Raw genomic sequence first — 12,755 nt, forward strand, 5'->3', positions numbered from 1 at the left:
GGCCCACATGGCATTGTCCATTTAGGGCCCATGTAGGGCCCATGTGGGCTGTGGCCCTACATGGACAAACCCATGTGGGGCCATCGTGGAACCTGCGGACAAACCCATATGGGACCCATATATCAGCCCTCCTTTCCCCCCACATGGGGCCCACCTAGGCATGCTGGCTGGGATATGTGGGTGAATATTAGCACCACATCTTAGGACAAGCAAGCAACATTTCTTTTTTCTTTTTTTTTTTCCATGTTCAAAAACACTTCCCTGAAGGCACAGCCAGGAAACTCCATTGTTTCTCTGAGGGCAGTGTTCAGCTTCATGTGCCAAAATCAACATGGCTTCCAGTCAGTCCATTCTGATCTCATGTAAGTGAATTGCTGATGAGGCAGTCCAGCTTTGGTATTTACTGTGTCCAACAGGGAAATAGAAAAGTATTCCCTCCTCCCCTTACAGATTTCGCCTTCTGTTTTGATTTTTCACACCTAAATGTTTCAGGTCAAAGAGAACCTTAGTTATGGGTTTTCCACTGATGATCTCTTGTATTAAGGGGGAAAAGTTATCCAACCCAAACAAGCCTTATGAGAAAAAATGTCTTTCTATTAAGTTATGAATTATAATAAACTACATTATTTAGAAGGTTAAATTCAGTTTCAGTTTCCTGTCCTGTCAAATCAAGAATCTTACACAATCTGTCGACCAACACGAAATAGGCTAGTAGATCTCAGCCCGTTGGTAGTGGAGCTAGGGATATCTACCAGCAGCCCACCCTGTTTTTGTGTTATAATATTTTTAAAGTTACAAGAATTTGGAGGTGCATGACCAGGCACCTGCCAACGAGCAGGTGTGGTGATGGTGCAATTGATGCACAACCCCCTTGCACCCGATTCAACGCATTTACTATAAACCTTGCTTTATCCGTCTTTACTGTCACTGTTAATGGTGTATAAAAATCCCTACTTAAAATAAACAAACAATATTAGGCTGGTTTGGATGCAAGTAAAACCTGTTGGTCCACCAGGCTTATAATTCACTGAAAGTTGTTTTGGACATTATTTTTCCCTTAATACATGGAATCAATTTTTCTTTGTCTGATGTGAAATATAATTAGAAACATTTAAGTGGAACAGAAAAGTAAAAACAGAACAAATCTTTAAGGGAGCTAAGTGATTAGTTGCTGGCTCTGTATGATAGATTAAATAATATATGCTTGAGGAATTGTAAACATAATCCTTGATACATGACAGACATTAATAATGTGAAGGTCCAACAGAAGAGCCAGGGTTTGCCTGTGTCACTGGAAGGGCCTGAGGACAACTACGGGACTGAGGCAGCTGTGGCAGAAGTCTGTTCCAGATGCTTTTAGGAAATTGAAAGTCAGGTTTATTGATACCTGCTTTTGTTAATATAATATACAAACTTAATCTTCAACCTCCTCCACAATGTTTGTAGTATAAATATGGAAAATGGAAAGACCTCTGCTAAAGTTGTTATTGTACATAGTCCAGTTAGCCAAGTTTATTTAAAGGTAAATTGGTTATCTTGTATTCAGATAATTTTTTTCGACCAGGTATGAAGATACACTAACCACTGATTCGTTCATTTTTCCAAAACAAACAACAAAGCAATGATCAACTGACATTGTGGCCAATAGCCAAACCCAGTTAGTTTGGGTAATCCAGGCGAAGCCCAAACTCTTATTCTAATCAAATAAATAGTCTGAACAAAAGTACAGATTTCACCATATATTACTGAGCATTTGAGGGCTTTTTCAATGAGCATATGTGACTAGCTCTTTCTTAGTCTGGTGGCAAGCTAGCAGCACTATATGCTAGTTTGCATAAAGCTCATTGAAAAAGATGTTGAGTCACCTATGTTCATCTTTTTTAGTGAGCATGGGTGGGCATCTCCTTCTTGGTCTGGTGTTATGATAAGTAGCAAGCTAGCAGCACTTTATGTACATATATGGGTACAAATATTGGTCAAAGTATTACTTAACCTAAGGCCATGGTTCTCAAACTAAGGTACTAAGGTACAATCCCTTAGAACTCCCTTCACAAGAATTTGATCAAGATTTAGCAATAAATATTTGCAAGGTAGATAGGGACATATAGTCTGTGATTCAGACCCTTTTCTATAGAAATAGAAGTACAGTGGGGAACATTTTTAATAATTCCTGTCAGAAGCAATAATGAGTTCTGCTGACATTTGATGCATTTTTTGCCCCTGTAGTTGGAACTGGAATCTGGGATTTAGATAAAACTCAGCCAAACCAGTTCCATATTAAAAACCAGCAAGATTTGGTAAATTCTGTATTCGAGGCTAACGTCTCTTAGCTTTACCAGCCAATAACAATGTATATTTATCTGTTTTGTGCATTCAAATGCTGTATCATCCAGTTCCCTTAAAAATGTTGTACATTATTGTGTGACAGATTTAATGGCACAAATTATCATACATTCCCAATAACACTCTTTTTTTCTTTGATCTAACAATTTCACATGGAAGGCAGCCATGTTGGATTTCTAAATTGGGGCTGGTGAGAAAAAACTATTTTTCTCACTGGGAATTCTGACTTAAGAGACCTTTTGAGAAACTGAAAAACTCCATAGTTTGTTGTGACAGTAAAATAACTGCCAAAAAAATGACAAAATAAATAATATATATCTGGGAAAGATTGTGTTTTTCCCCAAAATGTGGTATTTACTGAAATGGTAACAGTTATAAAAAGTTTGAGAATCACAGAATTAAGCAAAAGGTAAAAAGCAGATTTGATTGAATCTCAAACTGTTGCTTCTGTAAATATAAATAAATAATAAATGGTTCCTACAATTCTACAGTGTTAGTACAAGACCGATAGAAAGTAGTGGTTGAAGAAGCGCTCTCCGGTACAAAGCTTTGGGGAAGTTATGTTACCATTTTTCAGTCATGAAACAGGCACCTGAGATGTTTATGACACTGCCTTCATTAGAAACATGAAACCTCAGTGAACAGGGAATGCTAACTGCAGGAGCTCCATCTTCATGTTCAGTTTCAAGCATGCCAAAGAGTCAACCCTCCTAAGGACCTTCTCAAAGAACAATGACATTTACTTCCTTCAGCATTTCTTTTCAACAATTTCAAGCTTGTTGGAAATGTGCAACAGTATGCTTCCTTTCATTCTTCTACTATAAGTTATTTCCTTAAAGAAGCGTCCTGCTGCTTCGAGTTCACAGACGTCAGTTGACAGTTACGGCGTTGTTTCTGCTAATGCTAAAACAGGAAATCCATGTTGAGTCAAATGTCGCTTGTCCTTGAGCCCAGGGCCAGATTGCCCAGTGTGGAGAAGAAATCCTCCATCTCCTTCTCCAGGAGACGGTTACGGTTCTCAGCGTCTTCCCGCGCCCGCTCAGAGTTCCGCAGCTTGATCTCCAGCATGCGCTGCTTCTTCTTCTCTTGCTCCATCTCTTGTTCTAAACGCTCCACCTGGGCACACAGCGCTGTGCTGGACTCTTCCAATCTGAAGGGGTGCAGCACAGGACAGACAAAGGTCAGGGGTGATTATACGAGATGATGTATCTGTATTCTGGATCTGTATTTGTAAGCTGACTCTATAGCTTGCTAATGAAATATCTCAGACTGACAGACTGAGTTATTACAGTTGATTTTCGACTGTTTAACTTTACAAAGAGTTTTCCACCTACACCGGTTAAAATGGCTGCTTGTGTGATTGCTGTTCCTGTTACCTAGGTGCTTAAGTGGACGGTTTGCAGTTATGCCAAACTCTTTCCATTTACAAATTATGGCTTGAACAGTGGTCAACCTAACCTTGTTTTAAACCTCTCCACAGCATTGCCCCTCACCTGTGTGCTGTGTTCCTTAATTTTCATAATGCTGGTTGTTTTCTAATGTTCTCTAATAAACCTCTGAAGCTAGAAACAGAACAGCTGGATTCATAAATAATATCCAGCTGCATATGGCTGCATGTCTGTCATCACAGTTATACATGCTGATAAAACCAGTAAGAAAATTGTATTTTTGCCTTCCATTGTTTAAAAGACTCTGCTGTCTCTACTTACTTCTGAATCCTGGTCTCATATGTTGTCCTCTGTTTCCTCAACTCCTCCTTCAGTTCCTCCACCAGAGCATTCAGGGTCAGGGTAGTCCCATCTCCGTCTTCTGTCATAATAATGGACGGTACCCCTGCTACCGCGGGCAGGTTTTCACTTTCGCCGAATGCCACACTGCTGCTGCAAAGATCCATGGCCTCACATCCATCCACGTCCACGCCCGGCTCCGTCGCCCTCCCCGCTTCCTTTTCTCTCTCAGTCTCCCTCTGGCTCTCTGTCCACTCTGTAATCTCTTCGCTATCCGCTCCACCTCCAAAGTTCTGATGTGTCAGAGGTTCTCCGCCGGAGTCTGGAACAGAGATATCGCAAGAGGAGCTCGACCACGGTGTGCTGGAGACACTGGGAACGCTCCCCGTGCTGGAAGAAGACGTGACGTTGTCATAAGTGGACAGTCTCTGGGACGACCCAGTGGAGTCTCGATCTCTGGCGGATCGCTCCCCTGAAGAAGTGCGGCGGTGGCCCCTCAAGGAGGACAGACCATTCATCAGCCAGTTACCTCCACCACCAGAAGGAGCACTTGTATCTGCCACTGTGGCACCTGTGGCAGCTTGCTTAGCCTGTGGCTGTGAACGGGGAGTTGAAGAACTTTTGAAAGAGTATTTCCAGGAAGGCATGGTCTTGGCTTGTTTACTTGGACTGACTACGGGCTCTCCTTTCCCCATTGAAGGCGCCATTTTTGGTCCAGGGTTTGGGTTAGGGGCGATGGCCGCAGACAGTTTGGCGTCCAGAGATGAGGCACTGCTGTGGAGTTCTTGTTCAGTGTTGGAAGCAGGACCACTCTGCAGGTCCTCCTCAGAGATCCACGCTCCCAGGCTGCGGTGTTGGAGCTGATGCACCTGGGCAGGTAACTCCATTAGGGGCAAAGCAGGTCCTTCGTGGTCCCTCCCTGAGTATAATCGCTGGTGTTCCCTAATGAGGACTGTCATTAGGTGCTGGACCAGAGAAGTTCCTAGACAATGTGCATGCAAAATGTTATTGTGATTATGCGAAAGACTAACACAAAGTAGTATGGAGTTTTCATGTTTTTCACAATTAAAAATCTGAAAAGCATGGCACACATTTCTGTTCAACCCCCTTAACTCTAAAAGCCTTAAATAGAACTCAGTTGAATTGCATTCAGAAGGTTTCCAGCTGAGTCGCCTTCAGTGTAATTGAATTTCAGTGCAAATTTAGCTAATCTGTGAAGACCTAGAAACCATTAATGAAATAAAAGCTTGATAAAGACCAAAGAAGACCAGCAGTGAAACCGTTCACTTTACAATTATGCACTATATTGTGTTGGTATTCAAGCATCACAGAATGTAAAGAGGCTTAAGGGGTATGAAAACACTTGTGAGCCGTCGTGTATTTGGTATTCATACCCTCCATGAGAGTAACTGGGTCCTCCATCTTGGTTCGAAGGATATTTGGTCCAAATACTGTGGCCAGGTTCTGAACGCTCATCTTGTTCTCGTTGCAGTGGGACTGAACCTCATCAAGAAACCTGAAAAACAAAAGATTCCCAAAGTTAGACTAAAAGAAATGCAAATTGTTTACTGAGGTTGTGTTGAAAGGAAGAGGACTGACTTGCATATGTACTTGAGGAGATTGTAATTAGGCAGAGGTAGAGTGTTAACTTGTTTCCCAAGCTCCTGGATCCCCTGATTTAAAACAAAATATATTAGTTATTGTGAAAGCGATGGCACCAAAACTCCTTACAACTAAACAGTGCAAACCTCCTCCTCGTCTTTGGCCAAAAGCTGTGCACAGGTTAGAAAGTCCTCATATTTGGAGAAAGGAATGACTGGTTCAGGCAGTTCTCTCAGGTACAACTTCAGCAAGGATGCCACCGTGTGGACGTCTGTGTTACTGTGAGTCAGTACATGTAAAAAGAAAGAAGTATCAGAACTGTAAAAGTCACGGACACTAGATGTTACATTTCGTCAACCTCTCAACATCTACCCCTTACCTGTCAAACAAAGGCTTGTCTCCGCAGTCAAAGGCCTCTTGAAGATCTTTGACCAGATTGGCCTGTCCGGGCATCCGAAAGAGACCCTCTTCATCCAGGCCCCTCTCTCTGATGAAGTCCACACACTGCTCCACCAACAGCGGTGCCAGCCGGGGGCCAAACTTCCTCTCAAACTGCACTGTGTCCTCCAGACGTTGGCCAAAAATTCCTGAAGATAAACATTTGAAACAGAAAGTCTGATTGCAAGAAATTGTTTGAGGCTTTGCTGTGTAGAGGAAGGTTTTGTAAACCTAACAACCTTTCAAACATTAGTTGATGTGGTTTGGAACAGGATCACTAGGATTACTGTGTCATTAGGTAACTGGAACTGTAGTCATAAGGCATGTACAGTGATCAGTACACAGTCCTCAAGTATTTTGCTATTGTTTTGGTGATTTTTTTAGCAGTCAAAGTGACTGATTTTGTGGTGGTTCTTTAGAAATATTTGAGATTCTGGACAATAATTTGACATCAAGTACGGATGAGGCATTAGTGGGGTATAAGTAAGACATACTACCACCTGCAGATCGGAGTGAGCAGCGACTTAAACCCAATGTTTGACAATTTTTGCAGAAAATTTTCAGTAAACTTAAAAATGTGGGAATCTGTGTGAATTTCCCCTTATTGGAGAATGAAGAAAAACTGGTAGGACTGATTACAGTAGACAGCAATTCAAAAGGTCTTTTCTTGAATATGGAACAAGGGGATTCACTCTGGCCACAACCCTAACCTGCAAATAGCTGAAATCTGTGAACTCTTGATACCCCACCAAATGCTTATATCTGATTATAAGCATTTGAAACCGTCTTATCCATGTATTCCCTTATTTCTGCTCTTGGGAGTACAGCCAGTCAGTAACACATACACCACATGCACCAGCCAATAGCATGTCCAGACAGAATTCTGTCTAGCTATTTCACCTTCCCATCCTCAATGGATGTTTTTGTGCCATTATTCTCATTATATATATATATATATATATATATATATATATATATATATATATATTGTCAATTTATCTCAAACATATTTGAAAGTCTAAATGCATATACATGATATCTGTGCATATGAGGAGTGTAATGCATCCTATCTATCTATCTATCTATCTATCTATCTATCTATCTATCTATCTATCTATCTATCTATCTATCTTACTTATTTCTAGATATAATGGTGAAATTATTTATGTATTGCATTTTTAAGAAATTAAGCTGCGCAAACTTAAAATGCATGACCATAATGCAATAAGAATATGAAAATGATTTTAAAAAGATACACTAAGACAAAATGTTATTAGAATAAATGTTGTTAGAGCAATACAATTCATCCCCAACTTTAGTCATTACTAACTTTATAATTTAGTTGACGTAATACTTAATAAAAACATAAATATACTTAGCTTAAATCAGCTATTCTGACAGCCTAGGTGTATTGAATTAGCAGCTAATTACTGTTTGACAGGCTGCAGCAGTCACAGCTGGCTGACAGCTCGCAGTAATCGTGGTACTTCACCATGCAGGAGCTGCACGGCAGCAGAGAGCGTCTTTCATACATCCCAAAGCCGCATTTCACTACGTTAATCCATCCCGTGTCTGGCATTTCACTCTGGGAACCAGGGCATTAATCCTTCATTTCCAAACTCCACAACCGAATCAAGTAAGCTGGGGCAAACTAGACGACTGCAGCACAGCAGAAGAACATGATGAGGTCAGTGCGCTGTTAACCTCAGCCCCTAGAGCTGGCGACAGGTCTATTCTGGACTGTGAACCGAGACGACACACACACACACACACACACACACACACGCCTCTCCGGGACCTGTGAAACTGGGAGGGAGGCTGGAATCATGACCGAGCCACACACAGAACCGAGTTTATTAGCTCCATTGATGTAATTGTTGCTAAATACTTCACACTGTCACAGTTTAGGGTTATGTTTCTTTTTCTTGTAAGATTTGAGCTAACTGGCTCAAGTAAGACGTCGCTAAGCTAATGTTACAAAGCTAGCGAATATGGTTACTTTTTTGGGTACATTTCTACCATAGTTTTACACATTGTTATAATATTTCTTTTCAGTTTTATACTCTAAGCAATGTAGTTGACATACAAAAATAAACAAATAAAAATTTTAAGTTGTACAAGTTAAAGAAGCATCTGCTTGAGACAGAATGACAAATATAACAAGTCTGCCAGTGATGTCATCCATGATATTATTGGTAACTTACTCCAAATTTATGCTCCTATTAATATAGTTCCTTCCTGTGGTAACATAAGACACTGGTGTTAAGCTGCGTCTTGGTCCTCTATACAGTCAGACATATCTGGATATGTTTCTATCCTGTCAAGTTAACTAATCTGGGATGTGAAGCTAATGATTAACATCAGACTAGTTGGTTCCTGCATCAAACAACCATCATTCAAACCAAAACCAGACATACATCCTGTCAAGTTAACTTGACAGGATAGAAACATATCCAGATATGTCTGACTGTAGTTCCCCTCAACTGATGGCGGAAACAAAATAGAAGCTCCCTATGATCTTATTTAGTCTATATTGGAAAGATCCTGAAATAGATGGACTGGATCATGTTTGTGAAGATGTTGCTGGCTAGGAACATCTAGGATACTGAGCAGCTATATCATCTAACTTGACACAGATAAGCTAAAGGTGAGGTATGATGTTGGCATTTCCATTTTAAATGTTAAAATCTCATTTCAAATGCATTTTGTAGATTTCTGGAGCCTGTGTGGCCGACAGGAAATGAACATTTTCCCCACTTTTGGAGGACTGTCTTCAGACTTTATAAGCATTGTTTTTATTAACATTGCTGTGATTCTGAAGACTGAAGAATGTTAGTCTTCATCTTCCCTACATAAACCATGTCTTTTCCATGTGTTTTAGGTTGAGGCTTGAGTTTACCTCCGCCAAATGGCGCCCAGATGACCCGCCGTATGGCCTTGACCCAGTCATCCATGTCGGTCTGCGAGCTTGCCATGAGCAGGAAGGATTCATGGCTAATCGGAGCACGGTCCTTCTCTCCCGTTCCACCTGGCGAGGGACAAAGACGAGGAGTTGAGGAGTACAGGTGACTGAACATGTGACACACTTATGACATAGTTAATGGAATGAAACTGCGTGGGAAGTTTAAACTAAAGCGTCTTGAATTAATTTGAAGGGAAGTTAATGCATCAAATAAACTATGATATGCAGAATAAGACATGGAGACAAAGGCCTCATTGTTATAGACAATGTCTACGGTTTATTGGTAGTGAGTTCACATGAGAAATGTAAAGATGTGGGCTAGCTGCCAGCATCAGAGTATAGCCAAGTTGAACTCCTTACTGCCTGAACGCACAGTACCGTGGTGTGAAAAGTGTTTACCCTCTTTCCTGATTACCTTTTTTTATTTTGTATGTTTGTCACACTGCAGTGTTTCAAATCGTCAAACCAATTTTAGTCAGATGTCACAAGTAAACAAAATGCAGTATTTTAATGAAGATAATTATTAAGGCAGAAAAATAAAAAATTGCATGGTTCTGTGTGGAAAAAGTAATTGCCCTCTAAACCACTAATCTTTGAGGAATTGTTCTAATTCAGCCACAGTCTATCCACCTCTGGTTATGTTATTGTTCACTATAATACTGTTATGCAATCAAACAATTTTTACACTATTTTTATTACTTTTGGGTTTATGCAAAATACTCCCAAACCATCTGTTTTCTAAAGGTGAAGAAAGATGCATTACATTTGTCTCGCCACTAGATGGCTCCATCAGTTCTGCTCAAAGCGCTTGATCAAATCCTGAGCAGCTTGTTTTAGCTGAAACATCAGCACATAAACACAATCATACTCGACATATAAAGACACTAAATTTGGAGGAAAAAAAGAAACACTTAAGATTGCTATAAGGTAATACTGCTAAATAAGAAATTCTATGAAAAGGGAAAAAAAAAACAGAATGAAGCAAGAAATTAAAAAAATCACTTCTTTATCTCTTTAGCACACACTTGAGTAATTCAGAGAATGTCTCTGTTTTCTTGTTTGGAGCCATTAGTGTCGGGCGGTGGTGTTGCCACAGCCACAGCCATTGTTGTCACAGTCATTTAACCAAATTTAAACAGCAGCTCAATGGAAGCTGAGGGCCATTGTCACCCAGCTTTTTAAAGTCACACTCTCATGATGAGCAGGGCTGCACCGTATGACCGTACCGGCCAGTAGAACAGGAATATAATCTAGCTTCATTCAGGAACACGGGGTTTACAAATTATCAACACAGAAATTAAATGAGGGATTCAGTCTGCCTGAGCAAACTCAGTTATCAAACGTCATCCATGACGTTTCACATATTTTCCCCAAAGCTTTGGAGAGCATCGAGATGTGTTTTAGTTTTGCCAAACGTGAGATGGGCTTTGTGCTTGTATTGGTCAGCAACAGCAGAGTAGTGAACAACAAAACGAAAGTAAAGATGTTCAGTATGAACAGTACCTAAACTGCCATGGGACTAAACAGTGAATTGGGAATGTAGTAATTTCTTCTAACAATGAATAAGAAATCAAGTCAAGGAATACAAGTACTTCCCCAAAAACGTCTCTTGCGTATTTGTCACTCAGAAAGTTTAGCTTATATTTTGTAAATATTCATTCCACAAAGTGAAATATTTAAAGCATTTAGTTTTGTAATTTTCATGATTATGGCTTACAGATTAGAGACCCCAAATTCAGTGCCTTAGAAAAACAAATAAAATGGATGTATACGAGTATTCATGCACTCTGTACATGGCTGAGGGTACTTTTGCTGCAATTACTGCGTCAATGCGACATGGCCTGGAGATCAGCCTGTGGCACTGCATAGCTGTAACAGCATGTTGGGAGAGGAGAGCATGAAAATTTCTAACATGTCCTGGTGGATGGTTGTGTTGACTGTGGATTTCACACTGAATTGTAGATGTAGTTGGAAATATCAGAAAAGATTAAATTATGTCTGCAAATGGAAGGATGAAAAGACCTAGAACTGTACCTTGTGGAATGCCACAGATTAGGGAGAATGACTTCTTGTTGTGATGGAAAATCTTATCAGGAAGATAAGAGCCAGAGATGCCCACCAGAACTTTTAACCTGCTCAGTGAATTTGAACATTTGAGCAGCAGGAGGGTGTATGTGTATTTTGGTGAATGGTGAAACACAGCTGTAGATGTAAATCTATCCATAGCTTGGTCCACCAGACCTGGGCAGAGCAGCTGGTGCTACTTTCACTTGTGGCGCTGCACCAACAACTATTGATGGAAAGGAGACAAAAACCTCTGAAGAAGACACTGAGCGCAACTTCCTCCTTCACAAAATATGAACAAAAATGGAGTAGTGTCGGATTTTAGAGGTTGTAGGCTTTCTCTTTTGTCTTTGGCAAAAGACCGCACGTCTTTTCTCTCATGTATTTGTCTTGGTTGTATGTACCGGCGGTACTGCCCCCAGGAGGCATTCAGCGGATGGTAGGGGGCGCTGCGATTTCTTTGGGTCGTGTGCTCAAAGGTAAACTTTTACCCCTTATAGCACAACAATACGTGTTTAGACTATGAGCTACTTGCTAAAAACGGAGACATTAAATCATGCTCGGCTGCAACTATGGTAGCTCTTCTCTTCAGTGTTCCTGTTAGCTTCTTATTACAGCTCCGTGTTCCTGCTACTGGTAGCTTCACCGCATCAGTTCAGTGTTACACTGGCTAACGGCCTTCCTGTCATTCACTTGTCTGATGTCTGGTTTTAAATATTTGACGTCCTATTGGGGGTTTTATATACATGTGTTTTGGCAGTGTTGTAGTCGTGTCAAAGCAGCAACTTGTATTGAAAAGTGTTTTAATGTTCATCTGGGTGATGCCCGCTTCCATGGAAGGACAACGGAATATCGCTCTGATCAACATGTAATGACTAAAATCATGATCACAAAAATGAACCAATTTAAATAAAAAAATTAAAAAAAATCCTTCCATGAATGTAAGTCATTATTATGCCAAAATAGTCATTTTTTGGCATGACTATTTAGAGCGCCCATGGTGGAACGTTCATTTTATAGAGTTAACATCGGAACTGTAAGTGGTCCGGTATGTAACGGCAGCGCCAGCACTTTGAAATCTCACTTATCAGTTTACCGTGATTTTTTTCTGTCGTTGTAACAGGTAAGTCAGTCTGCCTTTCCCCATTGATTCGCTCCCCCACAGCTCCACACCATTAAAAACAAGCAAAACTCAGAAACGGGGATAGGATATGAAAACAGAGAGTCCGAATCTGATTCACGCTGAACAGTGAAAAATCAAGGACTTAAATGAGGGCAGATCAGATGATGAGGCGGCACAGCAGGTGAATGGCATAATGAGGGAAGATGGCGTGTCAATGCAAAGGGGAAGCAAACTAATAAACGAGGGAAACGGCAATAAACCAAGAAAAGATCAAACAAATCAAAGGAAACTAAGTGGAAATGCACAAAGAACAAAATGCAAGAAGAAACTAAAGTAAATGCAGAGGAATAAACCTATATGGCAAGGCCTTTTGAGCAATAATTAACAGGATACTAAATGTAAGAACAAACAGGCACTATTTTCAGATAAAAAATAATATTGTTGAAGTGCCATGGGTTTGTTGAGACCATATCTAGTACTAAGAATAAATGTATTT

At 40.5% G+C, this 12,755-nt stretch overlaps 1 protein-coding gene across 3 annotated transcripts in view; it reads right to left on the bottom strand.

Annotated features, from left to right (window-relative positions):
* Positions 1–457: 457 nt before the first annotated feature.
* Positions 458–12,755, bottom strand: part of LOC106962380 (rho GTPase-activating protein 22-like) — a 39,428-nt gene continuing 27,130 nt past the window's right edge. For 2 of the 3 annotated variants that reach the window (XM_015056778.1, XM_015056779.1), the window contains 7 exons: positions 9,010–9,138; positions 6,052–6,259; positions 5,819–5,951; positions 5,670–5,743; positions 5,465–5,586; positions 4,053–5,052; positions 458–3,493 (listed from right to left, as the gene is read on the bottom strand). In XM_015056778.1, the coding sequence (XP_014912264.1) occupies positions 3,271–3,493; positions 4,053–5,052; positions 5,465–5,586; positions 5,670–5,743; positions 5,819–5,951; positions 6,052–6,259; positions 9,010–9,138 (1,889 nt within the window). In that variant the 3' untranslated portion in view covers positions 458–3,270. Of the gene's footprint in view, positions 3,494–4,052; positions 5,053–5,464; positions 5,587–5,669; positions 5,744–5,818; positions 5,952–6,051; positions 6,260–7,541; positions 7,791–9,009; positions 9,139–12,755 lie in introns of those variants that run through there. The other variant, XM_015056780.1, reaches the window with a different exon arrangement.

The sequence above is a fragment of the Poecilia latipinna genome, unplaced genomic scaffold (assembly GCF_001443285.1).
Source record: "Poecilia latipinna isolate Pla-1442-1.1 unplaced genomic scaffold, P_latipinna-1.0 Scaffold1405, whole genome shotgun sequence".
Taxonomy (NCBI): Eukaryota; Metazoa; Chordata; class Actinopteri; order Cyprinodontiformes; family Poeciliidae; genus Poecilia; species Poecilia latipinna.